Genomic DNA, 12,756 nt, shown 5'->3' on the forward strand with positions numbered 1-12,756 from the left:
GACAAATCCAGCCTGTCTGACCTGTTTTTCAGTCAGCAACCATGAAAACACACACTGCTCAATTGACAACCCAGTCTCACAGCAAAATGTGTAATAGCTACGTTGGTCCACAAGGAAAAACGTAGTATTGTCACAATTTGCCCCCCAAAATTGTGACAATACTGCACAGTGTTGACGTGTGGCAACTAACCAAAAAAAACAGTATGAAATAACAATTTAAGTATTTAAATTATCAAATATACTTAGTGTCCCATCCAGCTTGGCAGCCATAAAATGCTTCACCCACTGTGGGCCCTCATTTGATTTTTTGTGCTGACATTATATACATTTTTTTTAAATTAAAAAATAATTAAAGAGTTGGTCAGTGTAAGGTCCAAAAAAGTATGGTGTTACCTGAGGGCAACAGTCTGCCATAGAGGGTTACGGTACTTGTTCACTATCAGTCTCGTGCTAGTATTTAGTCTTAGATGGAGTTTACCACTGTAACAGGTGTGGGTTCAGGGGAGGGGTTCCCAGAAGGACGAGGACCACGGCAAGGTTGTGTATGAATCAATTTTTATTTCTTTTTCTCTCTGGTCTCGGGTCTCGGCACACAACCTGCTCCCGGCGTCTGGCTCGCTCGCCTGGCGTCTCCCTCTGTGGATCGCCCTTACTGAGTTATTAAAACACAAACACACAATCAACATTCCTGCTGAGGACAATTTCTTCCACCTGGCACCGTTCGCTGAGCCGCTACCCCTCTCTCTCCTCTGCAGCCGAGCCCAAAACCACAAACTTTGGGCTGTTTTCCAAAGAACCCGAGTTCGAGAAAGGTTGTTACAGCCTCACGCTATGGGCTATGCTCCGATCCGATGTGCAGGCTGAGCGGTCCCACGTGGAACCGCATTTCGGCACTGGGCTCTTTTCTCTTTGATTGTTGCTACTGCGGGTAACCTTGTTAGTTTCCTTTCCTGCACTTAGTAAGATGATTAAATTCAGAGGAACAGCTTGTCTGATCTGAGGTCTGGACCAACGTATTTATGTCCATACTGACAATTTTCCTCCACCTTTGTCGTTGTTGTGGGTTCTTTGCCTGTTCACTGGAAAGCCTTTGCATGCTTTTCTATAACACTCTCATAGCATAACACGGAAGTGGGTGTGACACCTATAATTTTTCAGACAGTAAACGAATAAAGGTACATGATTCTTCCAACTTAAGCGACACGCCTGATTTTTGACTAACGTCATATTTTCAAAGGTGAGTGCAATCTGGTAAGTTAAGGTCCATTTAAGTGTTAACTTCCAAGTGAGCATCCTCCTGGAAAAAGACTCCCTGTAAAGATTAGGCTGAGGCTTTTATCCAAAGCCACTTACATTGCAAATCAACCCATGTTTTTTTTAACATTTTGCCTGGAGGGCAAAAATGGGGTTAGGTTAGGGGGGGGGGGGGGGTGCTAGCGGTTTTCTTTGCGGCGCAAGTCTCATCTTTTTCCGTGCTAATTGCCGCGCTTGACTTCAAGGTGTAACCTTTATTATTGTTCGCTCTGAAACGGCGCGTCCAGTGACGGATGGTGTAGCAATATTGTTGTCCGGGTGGAAATCGGGAGAAATTCGGGAGAAAGGTCGGTCCGGGAGATTTTCGGGAGGGGCTTTGAAATTCGGGAGTCTCCCGAAAAAATCGGGAGGGTTGACATATATGTGCACCACCATCGACCGACAATACAATTCCATTTCTCTCATGGAAACAGTGGTTAATACAGCTGGGACTGTCCCCTGTACAACAATATAAACCTCTTCCTTACATTTGAAACTAAATTTTGTCTATTATAAGAGTAACAATTGTCTGCCAGGATGACTGAGCTGTAATAGCTGGACCAGGGAGGCGGTCCCTACGTACCTGTGACTGACTTAATCTTTCACTCTAACCTTCCTTTGTGAGAGAGACAGGCAAATCCCTTCCTGATATCTGCGCACGGAGCTGGGTTACAGAGACATACAACCACCTGTCCATGATTGCCGTCTCTTGAGGTAGGACAAAACTAAAACATTAATACTTTTCAACCAATGATGAAAAATGCCAATCATTATGATAGTAATACGGCTGCCGTCATTTTGACTTTGAATTTTGCGGGGATTACATTTATAACTTAAATGTCAGCCACGCAAATGTCCAGTAACATCTCGACTTTAATTAGTCCATGTTTGATACGTAACATAGATGATTACTGGCATAATATTTTTATGTGCAAAGTCACAACAGTTGTGCTTTTTGTGGTACATGGAATATGGGTTGTTGAAAAATATGGGTGTTTGGCTTGTCCGCAGTGAATGGACAGTAAAAGATTAGATTAAACTTTATTGTCATTGCATAGAGTACAGGTAGTGGAACAACAAAATGCAGTTCAGCATTTAACCAAAAAGTACAAGTAGAGATAATTAACAACCTAAGAAATTACAGTATTATTTTACACTATTTCATTGTTTTCTAAAAATTACATTAAAATGTTAAATAACTAATTATCTGTAGTCAAATATACAGCTCACATATAGAGGATTATGTTCATATTAGAATATAGAATATCTCTCCACCTTTGTAGAGGGTTCTCTGCCTCTTCACTGTAGAGCCTGTTGGACTGCATTGTGTATTTGGAGTGGGTGTGACGCCTACAATATTTAGGCAGTCAAGGGAAAAAGGTGAAGCAACCGGATTGCTTCAACAACATGCAACACGCCTTATTTGACTGACATGTTTTAAAAATTGAGTGCAATCTGAAAAATTAAGGTTTATTAGTAATAAGTGTTAGCTTTCCTGTGAGCATCATTTCATCGCAGTTCTTATGGAACCACTGGTTAATACAGCTGGAACTGTCTCCTTACTCAATATTCGGTTTAGACTGCTTCCTTACTGCTGAAACTAAATGTCAATTACAAGAGTAACAGTTAACATGCGGACCAGGGAGGCGGTCCCTGCGTGTCTTTCCTGGACTTAAGATTTCACGTCCACCTTCCTTTGTGAGAGAGACAGCGGCATAAAACCGGCCACTTGATGAAAAATGTTAACAATAACTTTATTTTTGATTAATATTTTGTCCTGAGTATAAAAACCTATGGATGTACACATCTTATTAATTAGTTATTAATAGACAGATTTTCTTCTCCCTTTTTGATTGTCAAATTGGAGACCTGCAGCTTGTCACGACGAGGGGGTGGCATGGCAGAAATAGGACTCAAATTAAATTATTATTTAATAATAATAACACAAAATACAGGAACAGGATTCAGGGGAAGACGTGAAGACTTAGATTCATGAAGACCTACAATGATGCGACCAGGGACAAGAGACACAAACAACATCCGATGGCAAATCAACATTAGGGGCAACAAAAAAACGTCAGGCTAGAAAGAAGACTGTCACAAGAACAAGGAAGGAGGACTCAGATGTGGAGTTGCAGGTAAAAAAAGGACTCTAAAAGTCAAAAGTTACAAAATAAACTCAAAACCACTCCAACCAAGATGAGACAGGGACCTGAAAAAACACCAACATGATCTACGAGCCACTTGGCATGGCGTGGCATGATTACGAGACAATACGATCGCACCTGTAACACGTAACGTAATGACGCGACAATTACAATTAATTACAATGAAAACAATCATCGGAACGGTAGAGAATCCCAGGGGAAGACATGACGAGAACCCAAACCGTGACAAAGACATGGCCAAAACAAGCTTCTCTTCCATTTTACTACAGTGACGACAACGGCACAGCGTCTTTCAGAGAGGTTTTCAGATTTCTAATTTGAAGAGCTTTGAGCTGTCAAACAAAGCGGCTTAGCACTGAAATAAGGGAACATTGTGGACACAGGATCAATTTAGCTCAACCTCAATGAAGTACAATACTTGCTGTTAAAGCGAAGTAAATGATTAATTCAATTGTAACTACAACACCACACATTAATTGAACCTTCAACTTATTAATTCATTTTGCAGGGACAATTCACACTAATCAACAGTTGTAAGGTAAGTGAGCCACAGTTAGCCAGAGGCTGATTTCCACCTGCCGTCCCCAGCCAGATGTTTTTAAGGCAGCCTAGAAGAAAAAAACAAAAGAAAATAATGAATCTCAAAAAGAAATATAATTAAAATCCATAGACAAACAAACACAACGTATACACAAAACCAATAGACATAAAAAGTGTGCCACAACAGACCAGAGCAACCGGGTGCACATCAATGCTTGCAAACCTGATCTAAGCCAATCCTTGAAGTTGTATTTCAAGGTTTTTGTATGTGTTTTGTGCACAAATGTTGCGGCACAGCATTCCACGAGTGAGCTGCCTTCACAGAGAAGGTGAACGTGCTAAACGAGCTGTGAAACAACAAACTCACCTCTTGAAGCAGATCTAGGGAGTGTGCTGCTTTGACTGCTTTGTTTCTTCATAACATTCCACCACCGACCATAATCCTTTTGTGTTTCACCACAGGCTTAATCTACAGATTGGAGCGGCTTCCCATCCGTCCTCGCACATCAAAGATGAAAACAAAAGCGCGGCTATTCATTTTATTTTTGAGTGTTTCTGCTATTTTTGTTTTTTGGGGACAAGTCTCACAATACGCTCCGCCTGAGGAACAAAGATCCTGCGCTTGTGACCAATGTCCATTTGAAAACGGGACGTTGGCTTTTCAGAATTTGACTAGATTTTCACAACCATTTTTATCCAGGAACTCCAATCTGTCAGAAGAAGATTTCAACTGGTGGAGGGTAAGTTGTGACCTTTGTTGGGTTCAGGAAGTGTCTCCTCCTGGTTCATCCTCTTCACATCCAGGCGTGAAACTGCTGCAGTAACCTGAAACCCCTCTGTCTGATCTATCCCTCACATTCCAATACACTCTATGTAGAAACATTTGGCTTTATGCCTCAATGAATGAATATAACACAGCATACATAGTTTATCACACGTTATGTGTTACAATACTTTGCCTCATTGGGCTGTCTTGCATCCAGGTGCTCATCTAATACCTGACAGGAGAAAAAACTCCCAAAAAAACCCTCTTTAGGGAAAGTTGGGAGAAATCCATAAAGGACGGCAATTAGCTTCCGTCACCAGGTTTTAACATTACATTGTGACAGGATAATAATGTGTACAGTATTTATATGATTTACATGGCTATAAATTGTTATTGACTATAACGCCTTCACTTCATCTAACATACAAATGTAATATCTACTATCTAATATCACACAAACTACAATTCTACACTAAACATTACTACATGTAATATACTTCTCACCACTAGAGGTGAACTTCTCCTTAAATCCGTAACACCTTCCAAGATTAGAGGTAACCTCAACTTGCAGTTCAAATCCAGATCAGAAGGCAAAACAGTTTCACATTTTACAGTTGCATTTTGGGGACGCTCTCAGCAGTGTTGTCCCCTGTTGTCCCTACTGGCCTTGGACCACTAGTACAGATTGAGGTATTAAACAGTGGTTTTGAAAGGACATGGAGATGCACACTCACTGATGCACTCAGTGTCAATACCTGCGGACACAGCACACACACAAGCGACCCTCTGCATGATCCTCCTGGAGGAAATAATATATTCAATGAGCCTTGAGTCTCTTTGTCTGAGTGGTTCGAGTGTCTCATGTGGTCTAACGGCTGGTCGTGTTTGGTGCTCCTTACAGGTCATACAACGCGGAGGCGGCACCATCAGTGAATACAGACGAAACATGTCGAGGGTTTTTAAGCTTATCCCAGCCAACCCTCCTCTTGAAGAACCCATCCCTGGCCGCTGCAGGACTTGTGCTGTGGTGGGAAATTCACGCAATTTGTTAAATTCACATTACGGACCTTTCATAGATTTTCAGGACTACGTCATAAGGTAAAGGAGCCAAAACAAACGAGAATGACGATTTTTTTCAAAGTCAAATCTCAGTCTCAGTCTGTTTTTTTCCTATGGTTGACTCATGAAACACATCCCTTTGTACCATTTAGAATTAACAGGGGTCATTCCAAAGGCTTTGAAGCAGATGTTGGGAAGAGAACAACTCATCAGGTCATGTACCTGGAGAGTCGTTCTCAGTTGGATGACACCACTCGCCCGGTGCTGTTTACATTTAAAATGAGGGATCTTGAGTGGATTACGAGCGTTCTCAGACCACAACCTTCTAGAAAGTGAGTACATTTTTTTATTTCAGTTCTAGTTGAGATGCTAAAATTTGTCTTCTGAAGCCTTCCAGCCTGATAAGGTCCCCCAGCGGTACCAAGGGAGGAGTCGTGTTTAATTTGTGGTTTGATGAACAGTAAATCCATTCAGGGCCAAATAACATTTCACTGTTATTCATTCATTTATAAATGTATCTCTGCTTTACTTGCATCCAATCAGTAGATATTCAAGTTTGACATTTCATCCTTTTTTCAACATGTGCAAAGAAAATCACTGTTCAACAAGGATTTGGTGAGTCTTATTGTTTACATTTTCAACAATAAATGTTATATGCTCCAAAGGTAATGGTTAATAAAATGTATTGAAAGCCTAATTCTGATTTCATGACAGGTGATGATCGTTAACCCAGCTTTTATGAGGAATATTCATCACATGTGGTTGCAAAAGAAGGGAGCTTATGCCTCCACCGGCTTCATGTCTTTGGTTCTTGCCCTGCACATTTGTGACGAGGCAAGTTTATTTTTAAATGGAATGTATTTCATTACACATGGAAGCTAATTTTGATAAAGAACAAATCACTTAATCTTGTGTTTTGCAAGATTTATAAAAGCCTTAATTTCATTTTCTGATTCTAAAATTGCTCATCTTTATTTTCCCAGGTCCATGTGTTTGGTTTTGGAGCAGACAGTGATGGAAACTGGAGCCATTACTGGGACAAGAAACCCAACAACAAAGTAAAAACTGGAGGACATCCTGGAAATGTAGAGTACGAAATGATCATGGCCCTGGCAAGGCATCAAGTACTAAAATTCTATACGGGGTGGTAAAGTTTCTCTCAGCATTTAACCTATTCAAGCCTTGACAATGGATTCCTTACCAAGCAAGACAAAACTAAGGAGCCTTTCAGAGACATCTCTTCTCAGATCATTTCCTCTAACGGAACTAACGGAGACCGAACTGATCTACACATGTTGTGAATCTTTGTGTTGGTTTTTAAACTTCAAAAACTGCTTCAGAGGCAATGACCCCAAATGGATTCCAATGCATTGTAGGATTTTACACAGCAAATTTCGGAGAGTTAAATTGACTCGTTGAGATTCAATTTGAACTTTAAGCTGGTGTTTATATTGTCCCAATCTTGTGCGTAGAGTTAAACCCACACCAAGAAGTGTGAGACTTACAGTTCAAATGTAAGTCAAATGAATCTGATCTTGACACTGGATAATGACTCCAACTCTTTCCTACAATTGAGTCTGTAAGAGTTGAATCAAGTTTTTGCAGTGTGATTTTAACTCTGCACTTCAATACTTTTTCCAAACACCGGAAAATTAACTCTAAGAATTTTGCTGCCTAGAAATGTTTTTCTTTGTTTTTTCTTATGGTAATGCACCACATAAACACAGTAGGGAGTAGTGAGAAAAAAAGGCAGCCAGGATTTTATAAGGGTAATCACACAGTTTTACAATTAAAGTCGATTATTCTTACGTAATCAGATATGAAATACTGCTGTTTCTTTGTATTATTGACTGTAAAGACATCAAATCTCTATACCCATGTATACCCCAAATAGATTCAGTGTAGCCCCATGAAATAAAGTGAAATAAGCCAAGTTATTCAAGTTCAAACTTTTTAAATTCTCAGAAAAGGTGTGCATTAACCACTGATCAGTTCTTTCCCCAACAAACTAGGTTCATGTGTGCATCTCAATATGTATATAGTTACATGTTCTAATAGATTTTAAATAAATATATTCATTTTATAATATAATTTTCTTTATTATAATATATTGACATGATATTTTTATAATAGTTACGATATGGTAGTTATATCATATTCTGAATATTGTTTTACATATATATATATATATGCGCCACCCTTCCCTATGACCAAAGTGGGCATAATCGGGAAGGTGCGTGTGAAGAAAATTTTGCTTCCTCTAACAATATGGGGCACCGTTTTGAAAATGTCGCACTTTCTAAAATCCTGCATCGTTTTGGTACATTACCATTAGCATATGTCACGTTTTCAAACATTTAGAGAGAAAGTCATGTAAATAACGTTTCCAAGGATAATGTTTGGCAGTAAAACCAAGTTGCTAAATAATATAAATGTTTAATCTAAATGTAAATGTCAAATGTAAATGTTAAATGTAAATGTTATATGAATGTTAAATGTTTTAAGTAAATGTAAATGTTAAATGTTATTAGGGTTGCAAAATTCCGGGAATATTCAAAGTTGGGAACTTTCCACAGGAATGTACGGAAAATAACTGGATATTCTGGCGTAATTTAACTGTATTTACCTTGTCATGAGCAGACATTCATGCAAACATTTCTAATACAACTTTTAAAAACTAAATGTTTTACTTTTGTGACATTTTGTGAGTAGAACTTTATTCTTTCATTCATTCATTTTTTTGTATTATTTCATTTCTCTAAATGTTTTCTTCCTGGACCTCATCAACGTCCTCCTTACTGTCCACTTCCTCAACATCTGACTCCCACACAGTGACTCCCGAGTTCTACTCACGTCGGATCACACAGAGTCGTGTTTTTGTACTAACTAGCATCCGTAGGCGCAGACAGCTCGGTGAATTTCACGACTTTTAATCCTGTGGTGCAAAACGCTGGCGACGCGTTCGGTGTAAAAAAATTATTCAAGCCGCGTTGGTTACTCCACCGTCAGCACAGCTGTGGTCTTCAGCCGTTTTTAAAGTTTCCTGTGGGTGATGAAAGTAACATACAGTATAGCAAGTTGTCAATGACTGGAACCTTAATTAACGTAAATGACAAATTCACTAGGTCTAAATGAGCACACATTATACTGTGTCGACGTCTAGTTTCATTGTAATCAACGACTCGGTCAAGTACGAACATATTGTTTACAACAAATGCCTCGCATTGTTTTTACTCTTGGCCCAGCACCAGTTGAAACCCAGTCGCTGTGTAGGTATGGGAAACTTTGATAACATAAAAATAAAAAAACAATGAAGAACGGGTTCAACCTGCAACCAGAAAAGCTTGGCACGGGTCCCTTGGCAGGAGTGTCCAGTCTCACATATCACCTAGTCTGACAGTTTGAGTGCGTGACTGCACTCATGTTTATCTCTCTTTGGATTTGGCTACTTACGTCTGTTCTACTTCATGTTTTCTAGGTTTCTTTTAATTTATTGTTCATTTGTATGTTTGCACAGAGAAAAGTGTAAGGCAGGATCAAATCAGCGTCCTTAAATAGCTCCAAGCTTGGGCGTTCTCTTCAAGGCTCGTATCGGCAGGCGCCATTCCTTCCCGTAAGGAAGTCATGACACAGGATCGCCTTAATGCTTTGCCTATGCCCTACATGGAGTAGATAGTTGATAGGGACATTCCTGACTTCTATAAGAAGGTCATTGAGAGGTTTGCCACTCAGAGGGACGGAAGAGCACAACTCCTCTTCAAATAATCCTGAAAACACATGTTCTGTGGTATTTATTATATATGTATAAAAACGTATATATTACATTATTATATATGGTGGGACAGATCGTGGCGAGGCACACCATTTTTCAAACACCACTTTTCAAACACACAAAGGAAAGAAGAACAGTAACAAAGTGCAACGTGTCTTTTCTCCATCTTTTTTTGTTGGTTCAGCTTCCGTTTACTTCATAAGGCCACAGATGGCAGAAGCCCCGAGAGCAAACTTCGTAACATGGGACATGGGGCCTGTGTGTTGTAGCATGTTATTCAGCACACGGATGATTAAATAGAAGCAGAGGTGGGACATCTAAAGCATGAATATCCTCCTTATTGATCGTGGTCAGTATTTGAATTTGCGGAAAGTGAAAATATGCATGTTATGTAAAAATATTTTGTTTGAATATTTATTTTTACCCAAATCGCATGCTATTTCATGACAGGGATTTTCCACATATAACACTATAAGTGAAACATGTTATGATTCATTTATAATGAATCGTCAGAAGTCATGAAGAATGAAATATGTTTGTATTTGTGATATTGACGTCGGTGGAGACTCCAGATTCCAGCCTGAAAGGTATTATCGTCACACAAATACCTTTTCACCAACCGACACGCATCAAAAGAATCTCGGAATATGTCACAACAGGGCACCACCCGCCCTCCAGGTCTATGCCTCACGGAACACGTTAAATTTCCGCTGGTCAATAGGACGCACACGGCTGATACTTAAAGTCCCAGAAGGGACTGCAAAAGTTACTGGCAAATACACTAGCAACTTCTCTGGTGGAGAAGGAGGCGGGTCTATTCATTTAAGGATATCAACACAAAACACTTGTCTTAACAAATTGTCTTAAGATCCCATTCATAAAAACATACTGCAGTTCATAAGCACTTGTTTTCTTCGCAGGAGCACATGTGATGTCACAAGTTCTGGTAGAAATAAACTCCTCTCTTTCTCACTAACCTGACCGATAAATGGGCGGCTCCACAGGTCACAAGCATCACGTTGACAGAGACGCATTGTTCGTACAAGCCAATATCATCTAAGGAACGTGCATAGTTATTATTCCAACAGGTTGACTTTTTTAATGGGAGGACAGAGTGGTGTTTCTTTTGATAAGCCTGAAGGAGAAAAAGAACATTTTAAAATAAAAGCTTCCAGTAAATACCAACCAAGACAAAGCCTAAGATAGGAATCCTGTTATTTGAGGGTGTGTTTCTGTGTTTGTGTGTACTCAATGTATCGTGACACAATGAAGAAGACATGAACATATTTCCGCCTATCACTTTGATCCTTGGTACGCGGTTCAGTCGCACACAGCATCTACAGAGGCCATGACGCTTATGAAACTTATGAAATAAAAGTCTCTTGAAATAAAGAAATATGGACTTATGAAATAAAAGTACCATGAAATAATTACATTTATTTAAAATGTATGTATTTATTGCCTCATTTATTTATTTCACAATGTATTTCAAATGCATTTTTCATGTATTTATGTATTTATTTATTTATTCATGTATATGTAGCATGTTACTCAGCACACGGAAAATCAAATGAGGTGGGACATCTACTGGTGAATCTACAGCATGAGTGATGCTGACAGACCCTGAGACTCGGCATGTGGGGAATCTCCTTGTTGGTCATGTCAGCGTTATTTTTGGATCAAGTGTGGTTGAATGTGGTTACGTCACTAGTCTGTTGTGGAGTAAATTACTCTCTACCTAAAGGTGAACCAGCCTAAAACGTCCGGTAGGGGGCTCTGTTATTCGTATTCGTAGGACAGTCATCATTTTACGGGGTAGCAGATTGATCCATAACACCAGAACCGGTTTTTTCGGTTTGTGTTTCAGTCATAGTTCATCTCCCTCCAGCGCATCCTTTTGGGGTCTTATTACATATATATATATTTATATATATATAATAATTTTTTATATATTTATAATATTTATATATAAAACACAAGTGTATATTAGGTCCTTAAAATTAATACTGTACAAATATGTTATTGTTATTTGTTGTAAAAATAAAATTTGTTTTAGTTGTTCTACCGTTTAATGGTTAAGACCTTGAGAGCGAGGTGTCTGAGCTCATGGCGCAGGCCGGCGTGGAGGAGCAGGCCTTCTGTGTCTCCGAGGAGTCCCCCATCGTGACGTCGCTTCAGTGGACATCACACCGCTGCACACGTTTATCCGGAGACCGCAAACGGGACTTCTGAGTCGACGTCAGTTTACCTCCCCGACAAAGAGTTCACTCCAAAGCAGCTCTGCCTTTGTATTTGTATTTTTACACTCAAGTTGTAACACTTTTAATGCACTCACTACGTCAACGATCAGCATATACATAGAGCACATTATGTGGATGCGTGTAATCCTGCTGAGGCACCAGCAACATCAGCACACAGTTTGCTCTGCAGCGCCTCTCGCCAGGTAAATGTATGCAAAGTTCATCTGTAGCTGTGGAACTACCGCTGTCTCACATTATCCTGCAGACAAGATAGATGTTTAAAGGGACATATTATGAAAATTCGAATTATTTTCAGTGCTTCTGCACGTTCATTTGGGTATCTAGCATGTCAACCGACCCCAAAACTCCAGTGATTTTTCATGGTACGTCAGAAACGTCATGCTTGAGTGACTGGGAATGAGCTTCCTCATCATTCTCTCGTCATCATCTCATCGCCCCGCTCCCCCGACACTCACTATCTAAATTTGCCAAAGCACTTCACTTTGTTTTTGAAAGCCTGGGATACACTTGGAATAGCTAGCTGGCAGCAAATTAATCCCACAGATCCGCCAGGGGGGGCGGGGGGGGGTGTATCAACTTGAGGTAAAATGAGAATACAAAGTCAACTTGTTTTGTATGTCTTATGGTGACAATGTTTTTTTTTTCCACTCTCAATTTATTTTCCATTGTGATCAATTTATTTTCATCTTTTTTTGGTGATAAATAAAAAACACACAAATGAGTTCATTACGTCACAATAGTTTACTTTGCCGGATCTCTGATTAATAATTGCTCAACGCTTCAAAGTGTCTCGGACCAGCTGCTCCCCCTCTAGTGGTCACATGGGCTCATTGCAGTGAGAAGGTGCTGGTCCTGAATCCTCTGTTTGCATTTGTTTTTTCATGATTTGGGATTTGT

General features: G+C 39.8%; 1 protein-coding gene across 1 annotated transcript; it reads left to right on the forward strand.

Annotated features, from left to right (window-relative positions):
* The first annotated feature begins 1,921 nt into the window (after positions 1-1,921).
* Positions 1,922-8,621, forward strand: LOC119219552 (CMP-N-acetylneuraminate-beta-galactosamide-alpha-2,3-sialyltransferase 1-like). The gene is made up of 7 exons (XM_037474817.2): positions 1,922-2,007; positions 4,464-4,741; positions 5,669-5,865; positions 5,979-6,158; positions 6,417-6,441; positions 6,541-6,660; positions 6,810-8,621. Exons 2-7 carry the CDS (start codon positions 4,514-4,516, stop codon positions 6,975-6,977), a joined length of 918 nt encoding a protein of 305 aa, XP_037330714.2. The 5' UTR covers positions 1,922-2,007; positions 4,464-4,513; the 3' UTR covers positions 6,978-8,621.
* Positions 8,622-12,756: the final 4,135 nt, after the last annotated feature.

This window comes from Pungitius pungitius, chromosome 17 (genome assembly GCF_949316345.1).
Source record: "Pungitius pungitius chromosome 17, fPunPun2.1, whole genome shotgun sequence".
Taxonomy (NCBI): Eukaryota; Metazoa; Chordata; class Actinopteri; order Perciformes; family Gasterosteidae; genus Pungitius; species Pungitius pungitius.